General features: G+C 54.7%; 1 protein-coding gene across 3 annotated transcripts in view; it reads right to left on the reverse strand.

Moving 5' to 3' along the window:
• The window catches only part of ADCY9 (adenylate cyclase 9), a 153,919-nt gene that overhangs the window by 15,794 nt on the left and 120,980 nt on the right, over positions 1 to 17,145 (reverse strand). For 2 of the 3 annotated variants that reach the window (XM_054533357.2, XM_024233847.3), the window contains exons 4-8: positions 15,058 to 15,219; positions 13,860 to 14,077; positions 10,698 to 10,800; positions 4,770 to 4,978; positions 675 to 834 (exon numbers count right to left, since the gene is read on the reverse strand). In XM_054533357.2, the coding sequence (XP_054389332.1) occupies positions 675 to 834; positions 4,770 to 4,978; positions 10,698 to 10,800; positions 13,860 to 14,077; positions 15,058 to 15,219 (852 nt within the window). The remainder of the gene's footprint in view (positions 1 to 674; positions 835 to 4,769; positions 4,979 to 10,697; positions 10,801 to 13,859; positions 14,078 to 15,057; positions 15,220 to 17,145) is intronic. The other variant, XM_024233848.3, reaches the window with a different exon arrangement.

A 17,145-nucleotide genomic window follows, 5' to 3' on the forward strand; every position in this document is an offset into this window, starting at 1 on the left:
GTGTGTGCCAGGTATGCTTCTTGCATGGTTAGGAAATGTGGGGCAGATGCTTCTTTGTAAAGCGTGAAGGAAAATAACTGATTTGGAACTTGACGAAGAACAAGCCACACTGGCAGGGACTCGTGCCCACTGGGGACTCCCCAGCCCGGCCACTGCCAGGGCGTGAGCATCTGGGCAGGTCGGTGCTAAGTTGGCTTCTAAAAAAGCTGGCTCAGGATAGTAAAAGAGTTCCTGCCTCTTCAAGGGTTTATTTTATTTTATTTATTTTATTTTATTTTGTGACGGAGTCTCGCTCTGTTACCCAGGCTGCAGTGCGGTGGTGCAATCTCAGCTCACGACAACCTCCGCCTCCCAGGTTCAAGCGATTCTCCTGCCTCAGCCTCCCAAGTAGCTGGGATTAAAGGCACGCACCACCACGCCCAGCTAATTGTATTTTTAGTAGAGATGGGGTTTCACCATGTTGGCCAGGATGGTCTCGATCTCTTGACCTTGTGATCCGCCCACCTCTGCCTCCCAAAGCGCTGGGATTACAGGCGTGAGCCACCGTGGCTGGTCAAAGCGTTTATTTTTAAACGCTTTTAAATTTTAAATTGCTATCCCAAGGGATTTAAAGAAAAAGAGAGATTAGAGAGTCCAGGAAAACGTGGAAATAAAACGGCTGAGCCTCTACTTACGTGTATGTTTGTCTCATATTCGGAGGTGACATGGGAGTAGACGGCCAGTGCGGGGAGCGACACCAGGATGGCCCCGATGCAGTGACGTGGTAGCCAGCCAGCGATCCACTCCAGCAGGCGCTTGGTGCAGGCCATGACGTCCTCCAGGAAGAACACCATCCTGCGAGAGGGACGGGGGTTAGCAGGAGTGACGGGGCCTGGGGTGGGTCATCGGCCAGGAGACAGATGCGAGGCCGCAGCCAGCACCGTGGGAGCAGGCGTGGGGTGGGGGTCTACCTCCCTCACTTTTGGTGGAAGGCAAGGAAGCCGGGCTCAGCTCATTGTACCTGATTCTAGGGTCACATGTCGCGTTGTGATAAAATGTGCTTGTGAAAAGCACACGCTTCGCTCATCTCACGGAGCGCGTGAAAGTATCACAGGCCCCGAGGAGAGTCTCCTGGGGGCCACCACGATGCCGTCACCTGCTCCCATCAGCTTCTGAGGCAGGAGGTCTTGACGGGGGCAGCTTTGGAGATGCCCTGGAATTCTGTGGAGCCCTTGCAGTTGTTGCAGCAGGAGAGGCGGTCCTGGCATCTGGAGGGCAGGCACCAGGGACAGAGCTGTCCTGCATGTGGATAGGTGCCACCCAGGGAGGTTCTGCCCTGCACCCTACACAGCAGCCACGCCCCTGGGCACCCAGAAAGGCGGAAGGCTGCTGACAGCATCTTAGCCCAGAGGCTGTGTCCCAGCTACAAACAGGGTGCTCGGTGGTGGTGCTGACACACCCTGGATTTTCTTGGAGTGCAGCTCCCATGGAACCTGAGTGACAGTGATCTCTGCTGTTTGGGGCATCATCATCAGTGTTTCAGAAAATCACATCACAGGCTGAACCTGGCTCGTGGCGCTTAGACCACCAAACCCGCACACGTGTGCCGTCTACATCTGGGCTGTCACGTTCATCGTGCATGTTCACCTGCAGCTGGCGGCTTCCGGACTCTCCAGGCAGCGGGGCCCTGTCGTACGTGAGGTCCAGCACCACGTATTTCATTTTAAAAGACTTTGTCCTTCTGAGCAGAGCAACTGTATTCACTGACTCCTTTTGCAGGCGTGTGACTAGGCAGGCTCCGTTTCAGCAGTGTGATGTTGACACAATAAAAAGTTCTGTATAAAAAAGCAGCTGAGCGTGTGGGCCAAGAACCACTGTGAGGAGGAGGAACAGGTCTTGGCTGGGCCCAGGGACCCCTGGGCCATAGCGGGGCCACATGGGAAGGTGAGGAGAGGGTGTGGGGTCCTCGTGGGGAGACAGTCCTTCTCTCAAGCTTGCTGCCAGGGAGCCGGGGAGAGGCCTGCTGTCCCTGCCTCAGGAGAGGCTGGGCGGGGGCCGCTGTTGTGACTGAACAGCAGAAGAGCCTCTGGCACAGAGCCCCCGCCCCGTCCGGCGGCCCGGCCTTCGGGCCTGAACACCTACCGTGCCTCTACCTCTTGGCTGTGTGGTGTGGCCAGGCGAGGAAACGCTCACTCTCCAGCCATTCCCCACACGGACGCAGGCACAGCCTCACCCTTTTAGGGTCCTGGACAGCCCTGGCTTCCTGATATTTAAAGGATAATGAAGGCTTTGGAATACTTCCAAGAATAACCACAAATATGCAGAATACAGAGGCCCTAGGAGGGGGGACGGAGGGAACCTAGTTCCCAGTCAGCAGCAGGAAAGATTTGGGGTCGGGGGGGGCCTTCATGCTGGTCCCTGAGACTGCAGGGATCTGAAAATGAGACCTCAAGCCTGCCGGGGCAGAGCAGAGAGGGAGACGCAGGAAGCCTCCTGGAGGCGACGGGCGGGGCCTGGGCCAATCACTGAGAAGGCGCCTGGCTTTCCTCCTGTACAGGAAAGGGATGGGGCGCCTGTATACCCCACAGCGCAGGTTCCCGTCAAGCTGGGGTCCTCAACACAGCCCTCAGAGGGGACAGGGAAGCCTTTCAGGGTCTGGGCCTCTCCCAGGCTTGACGATTCCTGGTAAATGGAACCGAGTCGCACCACAGGCCTGTTCAGGGATGCAGCAGCCACCACCTTCACCAGATGCTTGGGGAGTGTGTCCGTGCAGGCGGTTCCAGCGCGCCTCACCCCCGCCCTCAGCAGTCTAGACCGGGGTTGGCCTCAATGCTTTAGAACTGGGTCTGAAGGAGCAGGGAATCATGGCTAAAAGGTGAAAATAAAAAGGCGTGGAGACAATGCTGGCCTCAGAGCCCTCAAGACACTACAGCTACCCACGTTAGAGGAAAACCTGGGGGTGGGCCAGGGAGGGCAGACCTGGGGGAGTGACTGCCCATAAGGACGGGTTTCTTTTTGGGGTGATGGAGGTGCCTGATAGTTACACAGTGGTGGTATTCATACAATACTTCAAATTTACTAAAAATCACTGAGTTGTCCACTTGAATGAGTTTATTGTATGTAAATCATATCACAATAAAGCAGATCTTTTTTTCTTTTTTGAGATGGAGTTTTGCTCTTGTCACCCAGAATGGAGTGCGATCTTGGATCACTGGAACCTCCACCTCCTGGGTTCAAGTGATTCTCCTGCCTCAGCTTCCCGAGTAGCTGGGGTTACAGGTGCCCACAACCAAGACCGGCTATTTTTATTTTTTGGTATTTTTTAGTAGAGATAGGGTTTCACCATGTTGGCCAGGCTGGTCTCGAACTCCCAGCCTCAGGTGACCCACCTGCCTCGGCCTCCCAAAGTGTTGGGATTACAGGCGTGAGCCACCATGCCCGGCCTAAAGCTGATCTTTTTAAAGAGGAAAAAGAAACCAACCAGGGCCCTGAGGATGTCTGGTTTGGGTTCTGGGGAAGCAGACCCTGGAAGGGCTTGCAGATGATGGCTCCTTTGGGAGGGGTCCCCAGAAGCACAGGAGGGCACTGAGGCAGGAGGGGACTGTGCCAGAAAGAGGGCTGCTCGCTGGGGGTGATGGGGCGTGAGCCCGCAGGGAGTTCTGGGAAACAGCGAGCACACGCCGCAGAGAGCATGGCCCATGGCGGCCTCGGAGGAAGCTGAAAGGCTCCTGGGTACAGTGCAGGTGGGAGGGAGGAGGCAGGAATCCCAGCCTGCCCACCCCAGATGGGAGAAGCCAGCATTCCAGAGCCTCAGGCCAGACTCAAAGCCATCCATTTCTCTCCTGGGATGTTGGATAAGGGCAGGAGACGCTCAAGGTCAGGGCTGCCTCCCCATGTCTGTTTGAAGCCCAGCTCCTGGGCACCATTGCTAGTGGGACTCTGCTAGGCTGGTAGCCATGCTGTTGAGGGTGACAGGACCACGAAAGGGGCTTGTGGTGCCCAGGACGGGGATCACGCAGGGCCACCTGCCTGCTCAGGAATACAGAGCCGCTGCGAGCCCCCTCAGGGAGTCGGGCTGGTCCCGAGAGCCCAGCTTTCCCAAGACGCACCTGTGGTCTACTCAGAGCCTCTGTCTCCTTTAAAATAAGCTGTCTTTTTATTATTGGGCTGTATGCGCTCTTTATCCATTCTAGATGTTAGACCTTGTCCGAGGCCTGATCTGCAAATGTTCCCTCCCATTCTGTGGGTTCTTTCGTTTTCTTGATGGTGTTCTTTGCAGCACAATGGCTTAACTTTTGATGAAGTTGAGCTTATCTATTCTTTCTTCTGTTGGCATCACACCCAAGAGACCACTGCCTGAGGCAAGTGCGTGAGATGCTGCTATGGGTCTATGTTTAGCTCCCACTCTCTGAAGAGGCGCCGGCTGACCCAGGCCCACCAATCATCTACCCCTGCTCATGTCTTTTCCTTTCCTTCCTCCAGATCATTTCCTATCTTCTCACCTTCTCCTTTGCAGTCTCTGACCCTGGAGATCTGGGGACAAGCTGGCAGCAGTTGGGACTGCGGAGGCACCGCCCCCTCCAGTGAGGTGGTCCCCCCACATCTGGGCCAACTCAGGGAGGGAGGATGCCGGGGCACAGGGCTCGGGGAGGACACGGGGGCCCATCTCCAGAAATCAGCCAGCAGGAACAGCTGGCTGGGGACCAGTCCAACCGCTCAGCCATAAGCCATGGAGCCAGAAGAGGGAGCTAACGGCTCAGAGCTGGAGACCCAGCCCACGCGGCGCTTACCTGATGGACACCGCGAGGGACAGCACCTCCAGCAGCAGGGCCGCGCTGAAGACCGCCAGGGCAGCGGGCGGGGGAGGCGTGGTGGCCGCCTCGTACTTCAGGAAGCAGGTGATGGACAGCGTCAGAAACACTGTGGTCGACAGAAACACATCCAGGAGGGAGCTGAAGGTGGGACTAGCAAACGTCTTCACGGGGGAGTTCTTTATCACCTGTGTGGAGCAGGAGTGGAGCAGAATGACTGGGCGGCCACGGGCGGCCAGGAGCGCAGTTCAGATGGAGAAACAAGCAACACGTGCTGAGCGCTGCTGCTCCGGGACAGGCACTGGGCAGGAAGGCTCTCGGAGGGCTGTCTCCCTCTACTACCCCATTTAACACTGGGGAGTCCAAGGCACAGAGAAGTTAAACTTGCCCAGGGGGCTGGGCACAGTGGCTCACGCCTGTAATCCCGACACTTTGGGAGGCTGAGGCAGGAGGGTCGCTGGAGCCCAGGAGTTCAAGGCCAGCCTGAGTAACACAGTGAGACCCCATCTCTACAAAAAATTTTAAAATTAGCCAGGCATAGCAGTGCGTGACTGTGATCCCAGCTACTCCGGAGGATGAGGCAGGAGGATCGTGTGAGCCCAGGAGCTTGAGGCCACAGTGAGCTATAATCATGCCACTGCACTCCAGCCTGGGCAACATAGCGAGACCCCGTCTACCAAAAAACAAAATTAGCTGGGCATAGTGGTTCATGCCTGTAGTCCTAGGTACTTGGGGGACTGAGGTGGGAGGACTGCTTGAGCCCAGGAGTTTGAAGCTGCAGTGAACTATGATCACACCACTGCAGAATCATACCGTTTCCAAAAACAAAAACAAAAGAAAACACAAAAAAACCCTGCCAGGGTCACAGAGCAACTGATTATGACCCAGCACATTCTCGCAGACACGTTATATATTTAGCTGCAAGATGAGTTACTGGCTGGCGCAGATGCGGTCCCTGCATCTGTAAGGCAGTTGGACGAGAGCAATGTGCAGGGAGGTCCTGCTGCATGGCAGAGTCCTAGGTTCAGCAGGTGCAAAAGCGGGGCTTCATGGCGGAAGTGGCCGACGGGGATTTCAGTGGCACATCGTCGCCTGGGAACCTACGAGGCCTGGCTCTGTGCTGGGGGCCAGGGCCTACACGAAATGATGCCCTTGGGCAGCTCACAGCTGAAGGTGGGAGGGACAGGGGTACGAAACGCAGGCAGGTGCGCCAAGTACACTAGAGAGGCATGCACTAGTGTTCGGCAGCTGAGGGGGAGAAATAATGATGCTGACATGTCCAAGAGGTGACCAGGCCCAGGCCCACGCCCTGCAGGGCTCTGGGGAGGTGCGATCTCCATTGATGCTCACAGCATCCCACAGGCAGGAACTACCACTCATCTCGGTGTACAGATTGGGAGGCCAAGGCCAGGGGCTACCCCGAGGGCACACAGCGAACAAGGAGCCAGGCCAGGACTTGGCACGGACCGGTTGACTCCTGAGCACGCCCCTAACCTAGAGGAAGGTGTAGGATCCAAAGGCAAAGGCTGTGGTTGGGAGAGGAAGGGATGTAGCCAGTTCAGTTGCTTTCCATTTGGCCTTGCAACCTTCTGGCAACCCCTGAGAGGCCATGGGTGTCCACTCAGCATCCTGGCCAGGCTCGGGGCTGAGGGCAGGGGCTGGAGAGGTCTCGTGACAGCCCTGGGTGCAGTGTGCGTTCTTTGGAACAAACCGGCTCCGGGTGCCTCGACCACTCCCAGGAACTAGGTGGGAGGGGAGGAGGGGCAGCTTGGATGGCGGGAGCAAGGCTGCCAGTCAGCCCTGATGCCAGGCTGGACCCCGCCAGGGCAACCTCGGGGCAGGTTTGGTTCCAAATACCCACCAAGGAAGCTGGAGGCTCTGTAGTGCCCCGGAAGGGCGAGTTGGGTCCCAGCCCTGGAATCCCCTCAGAAGGTGTAGGAATTTCTTTTCCTTTTTTCTTTTTTTTTGAGATGGCATCTCGCTGTTGCCAGGATGGAGTGCAGTGGCGCAATCTCGGCTCACTGCAACCTCTGCTTCCCAGGTTTAAGCAATTCTCCTGCCTCAGCCTCCGGAGTAGCTGGGACTACAGGCGCCCGCCACCATGCCCAGCTAATTTTTGTACGATTAGTAGAGATGGGATTTCACCAAGTTGGCCAGAATGGTCTCTATCTCTTGACATTCGTGATCCGCCTGCCTCGGCCTCCCAAAGTGCTGGGATTACAGGCCTGAGCCACCGCGCCCGGCCAGGTGTAGGAATTTCAGGGGCGACACTGCCCATACCCACCCACCTTGGCAGAGGCACACACATGTCCCCTTTCTCTGGGGCTCCATCTAGTGCCCGTCAGCGGTCCGAGTCAGGGCTGGGTGCACGCATGTTCCCCAAGACGTCACTGCCTTGCCCACACGTGAGGCTGGAAGGTTTCCACGTGGGCTGCTGTCCTTCCGAGAGCCCACACCTCCCACCTTCCAAGCCAAGGGCTCGGGTGCAGGGCCTTTCCCGCTTGGGGCTGCTGTCTCCTCTGCCCCATCCATGGACGCTGGCAGAGGCCCCGCTCCTCCCTCCACCTCCCTTGCAGTCTCTCCTGCCTGCTCTGCTGCTTGCCAGAGACACCTGTCCCAGCCCCAGCCTCTCCCTCTGGGCCACCCCTGGCCCAGCCCTGATGCCAGAGGCTCCCCAGGCCCACCTGCCCTACCCCTGTGCGTCCTGGTAGTGCCACCTGTCCCAGTCCCACTGAGAATGACGCTCCCCCACATCATGACACTCTTTCGCCCTCTCTCCCCGTGGGCTCCAAACCCAGGGACAGTGCCACTGGCCGCCAGGGCACCGTGGGCCAGGCTCTGCCCTGCTCACTACCCACATCCCAGGGCCTCCGGGTGCGGCCGTCCCACCATCATCAGAGCACAGGCTCTGCAGCCGGGCTGTCTGGGCTCAAGGCCACTCCACCATGACTAGCTACGATACCTACCCGTCCATGCCTCAGTCTCTTTATCCAAAACCAGGGATAAACCAGTACTTGCACCTTGTTGGCGGTGGGATGCTCGGCTGAGAACGCACCCGCGTGGAGCCCCCAGCACGATGAGTCCCCACACGCGGGCCAGCTGGGAGGCTCCCTTGTCCTAGCATCTTCTCCTTTCCTCCCCACCGGGACCCTGTGGCCACCTGCCCTGAGTTTCGGTAACAGCCTCCCACCTGTCATGCGGCCTCCTGTCTCGTCCACACTCTTATCACCCTCCAAAACTCAGCTGATACATGTTTTTTTTTTCTTTTTTTGAGACAGAGTTTTGCTCTTCTTGCCCAGGCTGGAGTGCAGTGGCATGGTCTCGACTCACTGCAACCTCCGCCTCCCGGGTTCAAGCGATTTTCCTGTCTCAGCTTCCCAAGTAGCTGGGATTACAGGCGCCTGCCACCACACCCAGCCAAGTTTTATATTTTTAGTAGAGACGGGGTTTCACCATGTTGGCCAGGCTGGTCTCGAACTCCTGACCTCAGGCAATCTGCTCGCCTCAGCCTCCCAAAGTGCTGGGATTACAGGCGTGAGCCACTGCGCCCGGCCATGTTTTTCTTCTTTTTGTTGGAAGAGACAGGGTCTCACTATGTTGCTCAGGCTGGTCTATCTCCTGGCCTCAAGTGATCCTCCTGCCTCAGCTTCCTGAGTAACTGGGATTACAGGTGTGAGCTGTGTGATCTTTGTAACACAACCGGTTCCAGATCCTTCAACAGCTCCCCGTGGCCTGTGGCATAAAGCCCATGGCGTGGGAGCCGTGACCTGGCCCCTGCCACTTCCGCCCCACCCTGCCCCAGATGTGCCTGCAACTCCCTGGACGCACCGGGCTCTTTGGTATCTCTAAGGTTTGTGGGTGCTGGCCCCACTCTCCAGAATGTTCCCTCATCCTACATTCCATTAATTCCTAGTCCCCCCACTGAGGCAGGCTCAGGAGATCCCCCCTTGGAGCCCCCAGCCTGGGCTGGGTGCCTCGCCGTGTGCTGGGAGGGCACTCGCAGACCTCCAGCTCCGGACGTTGTTTCTAATTCCTGCTCCCTATCAGGCCACGTCTTTCCCCCTTCCCCAGCACCAAGAACAGTCCCTGGCAGAGCAGAGGCTGAGCATGCATTTGGTGCCTGGAGGAAGGGACGGCAAAGGTGTCTGCTGTTTGGGAGGCTCAGCAGTGCAGGGCGAGGAGCGGCCCGGACGCCTGGCTTGGCAGCCAGACTGCTTGTGTCCGACCCCAGCTATGGGCCCACAGCCACCTGTTCAGCCTTTCTCAGCGTCAGCTTTCTCTTTAGTAAAAGGAGGATAATCATCAGCTTCCCTACAGCATTGCTATGAGGATTAAATGAGACAATATTTTGCCTTACAGGCCACCAACCAGCCAACTTGCAAGTCCACTCCGGGAGCCGTGTCTGGGACATTAACGGATATTCACTGTCCCTTGGAGGCTGACGGAAGGGGGCACCTCCCACCCCACGAGGCATGAACTGGCTTTACTGGGCTCACCAGAGTCTCTCTAGAGCCCAAGTCAGGACACCACGGAGTTTAATGAAGACCTGCTGGAGGAACCAAGGGAATCAGAGTGAGAAACCCCTTTTGTTCCAGGTGGGGAGGGCACCCACTCTTGACTTGGGAACACTCAGAGGTTAGGTTTGGGCCCAGAGGAGAGAATGCAGTCCGGAAGCGCCAGGATTCAAACCAGGCTCTAAGTTCTTGTATTATTCCTTCCAGCAAACCCCTACGGAGCACTTGTGAGCACTGGGACTGTGCTGGAGGCTGTGAGGAGGGGCTGGAGGAGAGAGACGGGGATCCTACCTCACAGAGCTGAGCATCTAGGGAGGGAGGAACATGAATCCAGAACCACACACGGCAAGATTCCAAAATGGGGCACACACGGAGAAGGAAGTATATGAAGGGAAGTACAATCCAGTCTGGGGTCGGGGAGAGCTTCTTGGAGGAAGTGCGATTGGGTGATGGGCTGAGAGGTCAAGGACAAGGGGTTAAGGCGGTGGGGGCGGGAGAGGGAACGTGGAGCCGGAGTTAGAGAGAGAGGTGAAGGCCTCCTGGGCCCTTCTCAGGGAAAGAAAGCAGGGAGGGCAACAGATAAAGAGTCTCACCCAAGACTCCAGAACAGGTGGGGCAGGGCCTCTTCCAGGGCAGGTCGGTGGGGAGTTCCCTTCCAGGACAGGTGTGGGGGGTTCCTTTCCAGGGCAGGTGGGGGGCCCCAGGGCAGGTGTGGGGGGTTCCTTTCCGGGGCAGGTGTGGGGGGCCTTTCCAGGTCAGGTAGGGGGGTTCCTTTCCAGGGCAGGTGGGGGGGGGTTCCCTTCCAGGGCAGGTGGGGGGGTTCCTTTCCAGGGCAGGTTGGGGGGTTCCCTTCCAGGGCAGGTGGGGGGTTCCCTTCCAGGGCAGGTGTGGAGGTTCCCTTCCAGGGCATGTGGGGGGGGTCCCTTCCATGGCAGGTGGGGGGGTTCCTTTCCAGGGCAGGTAGCGGGGGGTTCCTTTCCAGGGCAGGTAGCGTGGGGTTCCTTTCCAGGGCAGGTAGCAGGGGGTTCCTTTCCAGGGCAGGTAGCGGGGGGTTCCTTTCCAGGGCAGGTGGGGGGGGTCCTTTCCAGGGCAGGTTGTGGGGGCCCCTTCCAAGGCTGGGGATAGCCACAGGGTCCTGGAGAGGCCACGGCAGAGGAAAGGGTCTAGTAATGGCAAGGCTATGCTTTAAGACAAAGGACTAAAGAAAGGTTTTTTTTCCTCCTTTGCAAAGAGACATATCATGTACAGTTGCCACTTAGGGTTTACAGAGTGTGGGAAATCAATGTTAGCCTTCATGTTCCCATCCCTTGGTAAAGCACAAAACTAACAGTGAATAACCCCGTGAGAACAACGAACACATTCTTAGTAAAAGCACAAGGAGAAATGAACGCACCTCTTCTTGATAGCTGGTCCTGTAGGATCGCTCCAGCTCCTGATCCAGGAAGTTCAGGCTGAACTGATTAATGGGCGGCTTAAAAAAATAATCTTTCATCAGGCTAGAAGACACAACAAACGCAGTCGATCAATACCCAGCACCATGACTGTGCCAATGTTTTCAGATCACAATTAGCTACCAAAACGCTGCTCATTAGGTATATTACAACAGCTGCGTCTCAAAACGCCTGTGGAACAGACGCCACTCAGCTGCCCCTTGTTAAAACAGATCTGTGGAAAGTCCTTTGTGCCTCTAAGCATAATCATATTTTGTGTTTACCTCCGTTAAAGAATGACCATCCACCATGATTATAACACACATCATCAGAACCTTGGTTTTTTCGGGGTTTTTTTTTGAGGGAAGGTCTCACTCACTCTGTCGCCCAGGCTGGAGTGCAGTGGCGCAGCGATCTCAGCTCACTGCAATCTCCGCCTCCCAGGTTCAAGCAATTCTCCTGCCTCAGCCTCCTGAGTAGCTGGGATTACAGGTGCCTGCCACCGCACCCAGCTAATTTTTGTATTTTTTAGTAGACGCGGGGTTTCACCATGTTGGTCAGGGTGGTCTCGAACTCCTGGGCTCAAGAGATCTGCCCATCATGGCCTCCCAAAGTGCTGTGATGACAGGCGTGAGCCGCTGAGGCTTGTTTTTGAAAATACATTCCTAATGTCCAGGATTAGGAGAAGATAAAGGCAGCTTTTCTGTTCTTTGAAACAATCTTTTGTGAAGAACACGCAGATCACTGTGCTGAGAGTACTTACACGGATTTGGAGGCTTCAAATGAAAACATAATTCAGAACTCGCGGTCCTGTCATTCAGAGCACTGACAGTAATTGCCACCGTAAAAGCTAACAGGTTGTTATCACAAAATTGTGTTTATAGTTAGCATAATTTTGATGCTATTGTCACATATGCAGATTGCATGTGAAACCTGCAAAATGATAAAGCTCAGTGATTTTAATAGCAGGGAAATCAAACCCGCTTTCCATGACTCTTTCATTCATTTATGAATTGCCAGCAAATAGTAATATCCTTTCTATACTGCAGAAAATTCCTAGAAACTAAGGGAACGTTAACATGATTTCAGAAAGCAAATATAGCCGTGTTAGCCTCTCTCCCTCATACAGTGACTATCAGAAGTAAATTAGATGAGGCTGGGCGTGGTGGCTCAGCCTTGTAATCCCCAGCCCTTTGGGAGGCCGAGGCAGGCGGATCACCTGAGGTCAGGAGCTCGAGACTAGCCTGGCCAACATGGTGAAACCCCGTTTCTACTAAAAATACAAAAATTAGCCAGGCCTGGTGACAGGTGCCTGTAATCCCAGCTACTCGGGCGGCTGAGGCAGGAGAATCGCTTGAACCTGGGAGACGGAGGTTGCAGTGAGCCGAGATGGCACCATTGCACTCCAGCCTGGGCGACAGAGCAAGACTATGTCTCAAAAAAAAAAAAAAAAAACAGTAAATAAGGTGAAATATGTCAAGTGCCTCACGTGCCCCCCCCACAAAGTAGGGCTCATCACGTGTGTTCCTTCCTCTCCTTACAGCACAGCGGACACTCTCCTTTCTGTGACAGGTAACCAGTAACTTCCAACATTCTCAGACTTAGAAGAGAAATAATTGTGTCCCAGGACACTGACCCTCTCTCCTCCCCTGACTCAGGGAGTGTGGACTGAGGGAAGAGCAACCACGCAGCTGCACAGAGGACGTGCACAAGGCCACATTTTGGCAGTCAAGTGGCAGAAGCAACACTGCTATTAGCTGTGCTGCTCCATTTATTTTTTATTTATTTTTTGAGGTGGAGTCTCGCTCTGTTGCCCAGGCTGGAGTTGCAGTGGTGCGATCTCGGCTCATTGCAGCCTCTGCCTCCCAGGTCCAAGCAACTCTCCTACCTCAGCCTCCCGAGTAGCTGGGATTACAGGCACCCGCCACCACGCCCAGCTAATTTTTGTATTTTTAGTAGAGACGGGGGTTTCACCTTGTTGGCCAGGCTGGTCTCGAACTCCTGACTTCAGGTGATCTACCTGCCTCAGCCTCCCAAAGTGTTGGGATTACAGGTGTGAGCCACTACGCCCGGTTGAAAATCACCCTTTGAGGCATCATAGTGAAGACAGAGGCAAGAATCATCAATGAATGTTAAATCTAGGGAATTCTGATGGGGAATGAAATATGTACAAGATCTTCAAGTATCTTCTCACAGATTGCTTATTAGTCATAAGAGGAATATAATAACCCTAGATGAGAGAAACCGGCACCACCTTGCCTAATTAATCAAAATTAGTATCACTAATGAGGAACAGACGGGCACCACGTGTCCCTGGAGAGGACACCCTGAGAAGGACACGGCATCCCTTCTGCAGTCTCTGCCTGGCCAGAGGGAGAGCCTGAATCTAACCAATCCAACATCAGGAATATTTGATAAAAGGACTGGGCCTGTATTTTTCAAAAATGTTACCATTAGGCCAGGCACAGGCTCACACCTGTAATCCCAGCACTTTAGGAGGCCGAGGCGGGCAGATCACCTGAGGCCAAGAGTTCGAGACCCACCTGGCCAATATGTTAAAAACCCATCTCTACTAAAAACACAAAAATTAGCTGGGCATGGTTGTATATGCCTGTAGTCCCAGCTACTTGAGAGACCGAGGCAGGAGAATTACTTGAACCTGGGAGGCGGAGGTTGCAGTGAGCTGACATCAAGCCACTGCACTCCAGCCTGGGCAACACAGCAAGACCTAGTCTTTAAAAAAAAAAACAAAAAAAAAAACCAGGCATGGTGGCTCACGCCTATAATCCCAGCTCTCTGGGAGGCTGGGGTAGGTGGATCACCTGAGGTCAGGAGTTGGAGACCAGCCTGGCCAACATGGTGAAACTCCATCTCTACTAAAAATACAAAACCTACCCAGGCGTGGTGGTGGGTGCCAGTAACCCCAGCTACTTGGGAGGCTGAGGCAGGAGAATCGCTTGAACCTGGGAGATGGAGGCTGCAGTGACCCAAGATCGCGCCACTGCACTCCAGCCTGGGTGACAGAATGAGACTCAGTCTTAAAAAAAAGAAAAGAAAAGAAAAGATAAAGGCAGAGAGGCTTCTGCCTGCAACCTTTGCTTTTTCCCAGACAGCCCCAGTCGTACCTGTCTTCTTTGATAACGTCCACAAAGTGGGCGTCCGTTTTCTCCCGGATGTTCTTGAACCTCAGCGGAAGGAGAGCCGACTGGTCCAGGCTCACCCCTGCCCACCTTCCCTTCTCCTGTAAGATCTCACACAGAGAGGTCTGACTGTTGGTGAGCTTCTCCTCTTGGGGAGGGCTCAGGAGCCCGTTCTGAGTTTTGGGATTAGGTCCTCCAGAAGCCTGCCTCAAGACAAAGAGGACGCAGACACGGGAAGTGAAGTGGCACCGGGCACTGGGCGCGCACGCCTGTCCCACCCTGACCTCTGCTGCGGGGCGCTGCTGCACTGGGCGTGGGACCTTCTGACCTGTGAAGACTCCCCACCCCCTGCGCCTGCAGACCTGCTCCAATCCCAGCCCTGACTGCCCGTCTGCTCCTTCCTGTTACCCAATAGCGCCCAGTGGTAACGCTGGGTGTTCAGGCCACCAGCACAGTGAGACACGGGAAGAGTCGGTGCGGAGGTGGAGGGGAAGGGAGGAAAGTGAGGAGCCGAGGCCCCCAGAGTCTGCTTAGGCCAGAACCAGGGTTCTGAGGGCGGGGTGCATGGGTCGGGGGTCCAGGAGAAGTATGACGAGGGCTCCAGGGCTGTCAGGGCACAGGCAAGGTGGATGGAAATGGGCTCGTGTCGTGGGTGTCCACCTTGGCTGTGGGAAGACATGGGATGACCTGCACCTGCAATCCTTTGGCAGATGGAGAGCAGATGGAGGACGAGAGCCCGCGCCCCAGGGGAGTCGCCTGCCTGAGCCCCCCTGACAGGCTCTCATGGGTGGGCTGAGTCCTGGCCCTGGTGTCCAAGTCTGCTTTTCCTGGCAGCCTTCCTGCCGCTGGCCCTAACTCCCACCCTCTCTCTTCACCGAGCCTTTCTCGCCGTGAAGACCCCCTCTTGTCTCTGCCTGTCTATATTCTATCATAAATTGAGTCCAGTTTCCAGTACCACAAATCCCCTCCCAACACTCAAATCCATGCATTTTAAACCCTTATTGGCCTTTAAAGGAATCCCGCCCAGCTCAGACCCTGAGCGCTGGATTCCACGTGGGTTCCTGCTGACCCTCCCTTGAGCTCCTGCCGGTCTTCAACACCCGGAGGACCCGCAGGTGCGGAGTGGTGTTACCCAAGAGGAGTTACTTTCAGAACTAAGAAGTCGACAAGACAGGAATGTCACCTTGGGTGGATGCGCCAGGAGAGGAACTGACAGGAACAACAGCCATGAGCTTGTTACCTTGGTGCTGTTTTTATGCTCGTCTTGGCAGCCGTTTTGAGGTGCTCCTCCCTTGGTGCCAGCTTCAGATTTGGGAGCAAATGTGATTCCGCACGAAGGGCAGGTCTAGAAGAAAAACACAGACTGTGGGGACACACCCAGAAACCGCGACTGCCACCCTGAATTCAGGCGGGTCCGCTGTTGCAATCTGCCGTCACGCAGCACGGTGGTGAGCAAGGGGAAGGCACACAGAACCACTCGGGGATGAGCTGAAAGCCAACAGGCAAAGTGACAACGGAAACACACAGAAACCCAGGCACGAACGCAACAGGACCCAAAAAATGGAACCGGGAATGTTCACAGACTGAACAGTGGATCAACAAACTGTGGTCTATTCGAGCAATGGGATATTACTCAGCCACGAAAAAGACGGTAGCACTGACACCTGCCACAGCATGGTGAACCTCGAAAACATTATGCTCGGGGAGGGAAGCCAGACACAGCACAGTTTTTACGTGATCCCGTCTATGTGAAATATTCAGAAAAGGTGAATCCTTGGAGGGAGAAGGCAGATTCATGGCTGCCAGGCGGGACCGGGAGCAGGAAGGGGGAGTGGCTACTAAGGGGTGTGAGGTTTGCTACGATTCAAATGTTTGTGTCCCCTCAAAAGTCAGATGCTGAAATCCTAATTCCCAAGGGGACGGCATGGGGGGCAAAGCCTTGGGAGGTAATTAGGTCATGGAGGACAAGCCTTCAAAATAGGATTAGTGCCCTCATAAAAGAGGGCCCAGAGGAATCCCTCTTCCCTTCACCCTGGGAGAAGGCACCATTTGTGAAGGAGGAACAGGTCCTCACTGGACGCTGAATCTTCCAGGACCTTGATCTCGGACTTCCCAGCCTCCAGAACCCTGAGAAATACATTTCTGCTGTTTAAAAGCCACCTGGTTTGTGGTATTTCAACAGGGTTTCTCTTTGAGATGATAAAAATGTTCTGAAATTGACCACGGTGATGGTTGTACAACCTTGCTAAATATACTAAAAACCACTGAACTGTATGTACACTTTAAAAAGATCAATTTTTGAATTTTTTTTGAGATGGAGTTTCACTCTTGTCACCAAGGCTGGAGTACAGTGGCACGATCTTGGCTCACTGCAACCTCCACCTCCTGGGTTCAAGTGATTCTCCTGCCTCAGCCTCCTGAGTAGCTGCGATTACAGGCGCCTGCCACCATGCCCGGCTACTTTTTTTGTGTTTTTAGTAGAAACGGGGTTTCGTCATGTTGGCCAGGCTGGTCTTGAACTCCTGATCTCAGGTGATCCACCCGTCTTGGCCTCCCAAACTGCTGGGATTACAATCATGAGCCACTGTGCCTGGCCAAAAAGATCGACTTTATAGTATGTGAATTATATCTCAACAAAGCTGTTATTAAGTAAATAAACTGGCCACCAACTATGCTAGGACACAAATCCAAGGTTCTTAAGCTCCGTGTGATGGTGAGCTAGTCTCATAAGATGGGCTAAATAATCAGAGGTACACGATTTCCAGATCTAGGCGTACTTAAAAGTTTATAGGAATTAATGGACCTAGAAAAGAGAAGGCAAGATTTAATACAGGTACTCTAAAAAGAGCAAAGCCTTTATTTCTCACAAACTAGGATTCAAACCCTAGTCAAGTACTTACTAGTTTGGAGACTCTGTTCAAATCACTTTACCTCAGTTCCCTCATCTATAAACCAAGAGTGAAGATATGTTGCTAAGAATTAAATGAAACTGGCCGGGTGTGGTGGCTCACATCTGTAATCCCAGCACTTTGGGAAGCTGGGGTGGGAGGATGGCTTGAGTCCAGGAATTGGAGGCCAGCCTGGGTAACACGGCAAAACCCTGCCTCAACAAAAAGTATAAAAATTAGCCTGGCCTGGTGGCGTGTGCCTGTAGTCCCAGCTACTTGTGGGGCTGAGGTGGGAGGGCTGCTTGAGTCCGGGAGGTCAAGGCTGCAGTGAGCTTTGATGGTGCCACTGCACTCCAGCCTGGGGCAAAAGAGAAAGACCCTGT

This window comes from Pongo abelii, chromosome 18 (genome assembly GCF_028885655.2).
Source record: "Pongo abelii isolate AG06213 chromosome 18, NHGRI_mPonAbe1-v2.0_pri, whole genome shotgun sequence".
Classification (NCBI taxonomy): domain Eukaryota; kingdom Metazoa; phylum Chordata; class Mammalia; order Primates; family Hominidae; genus Pongo; species Pongo abelii.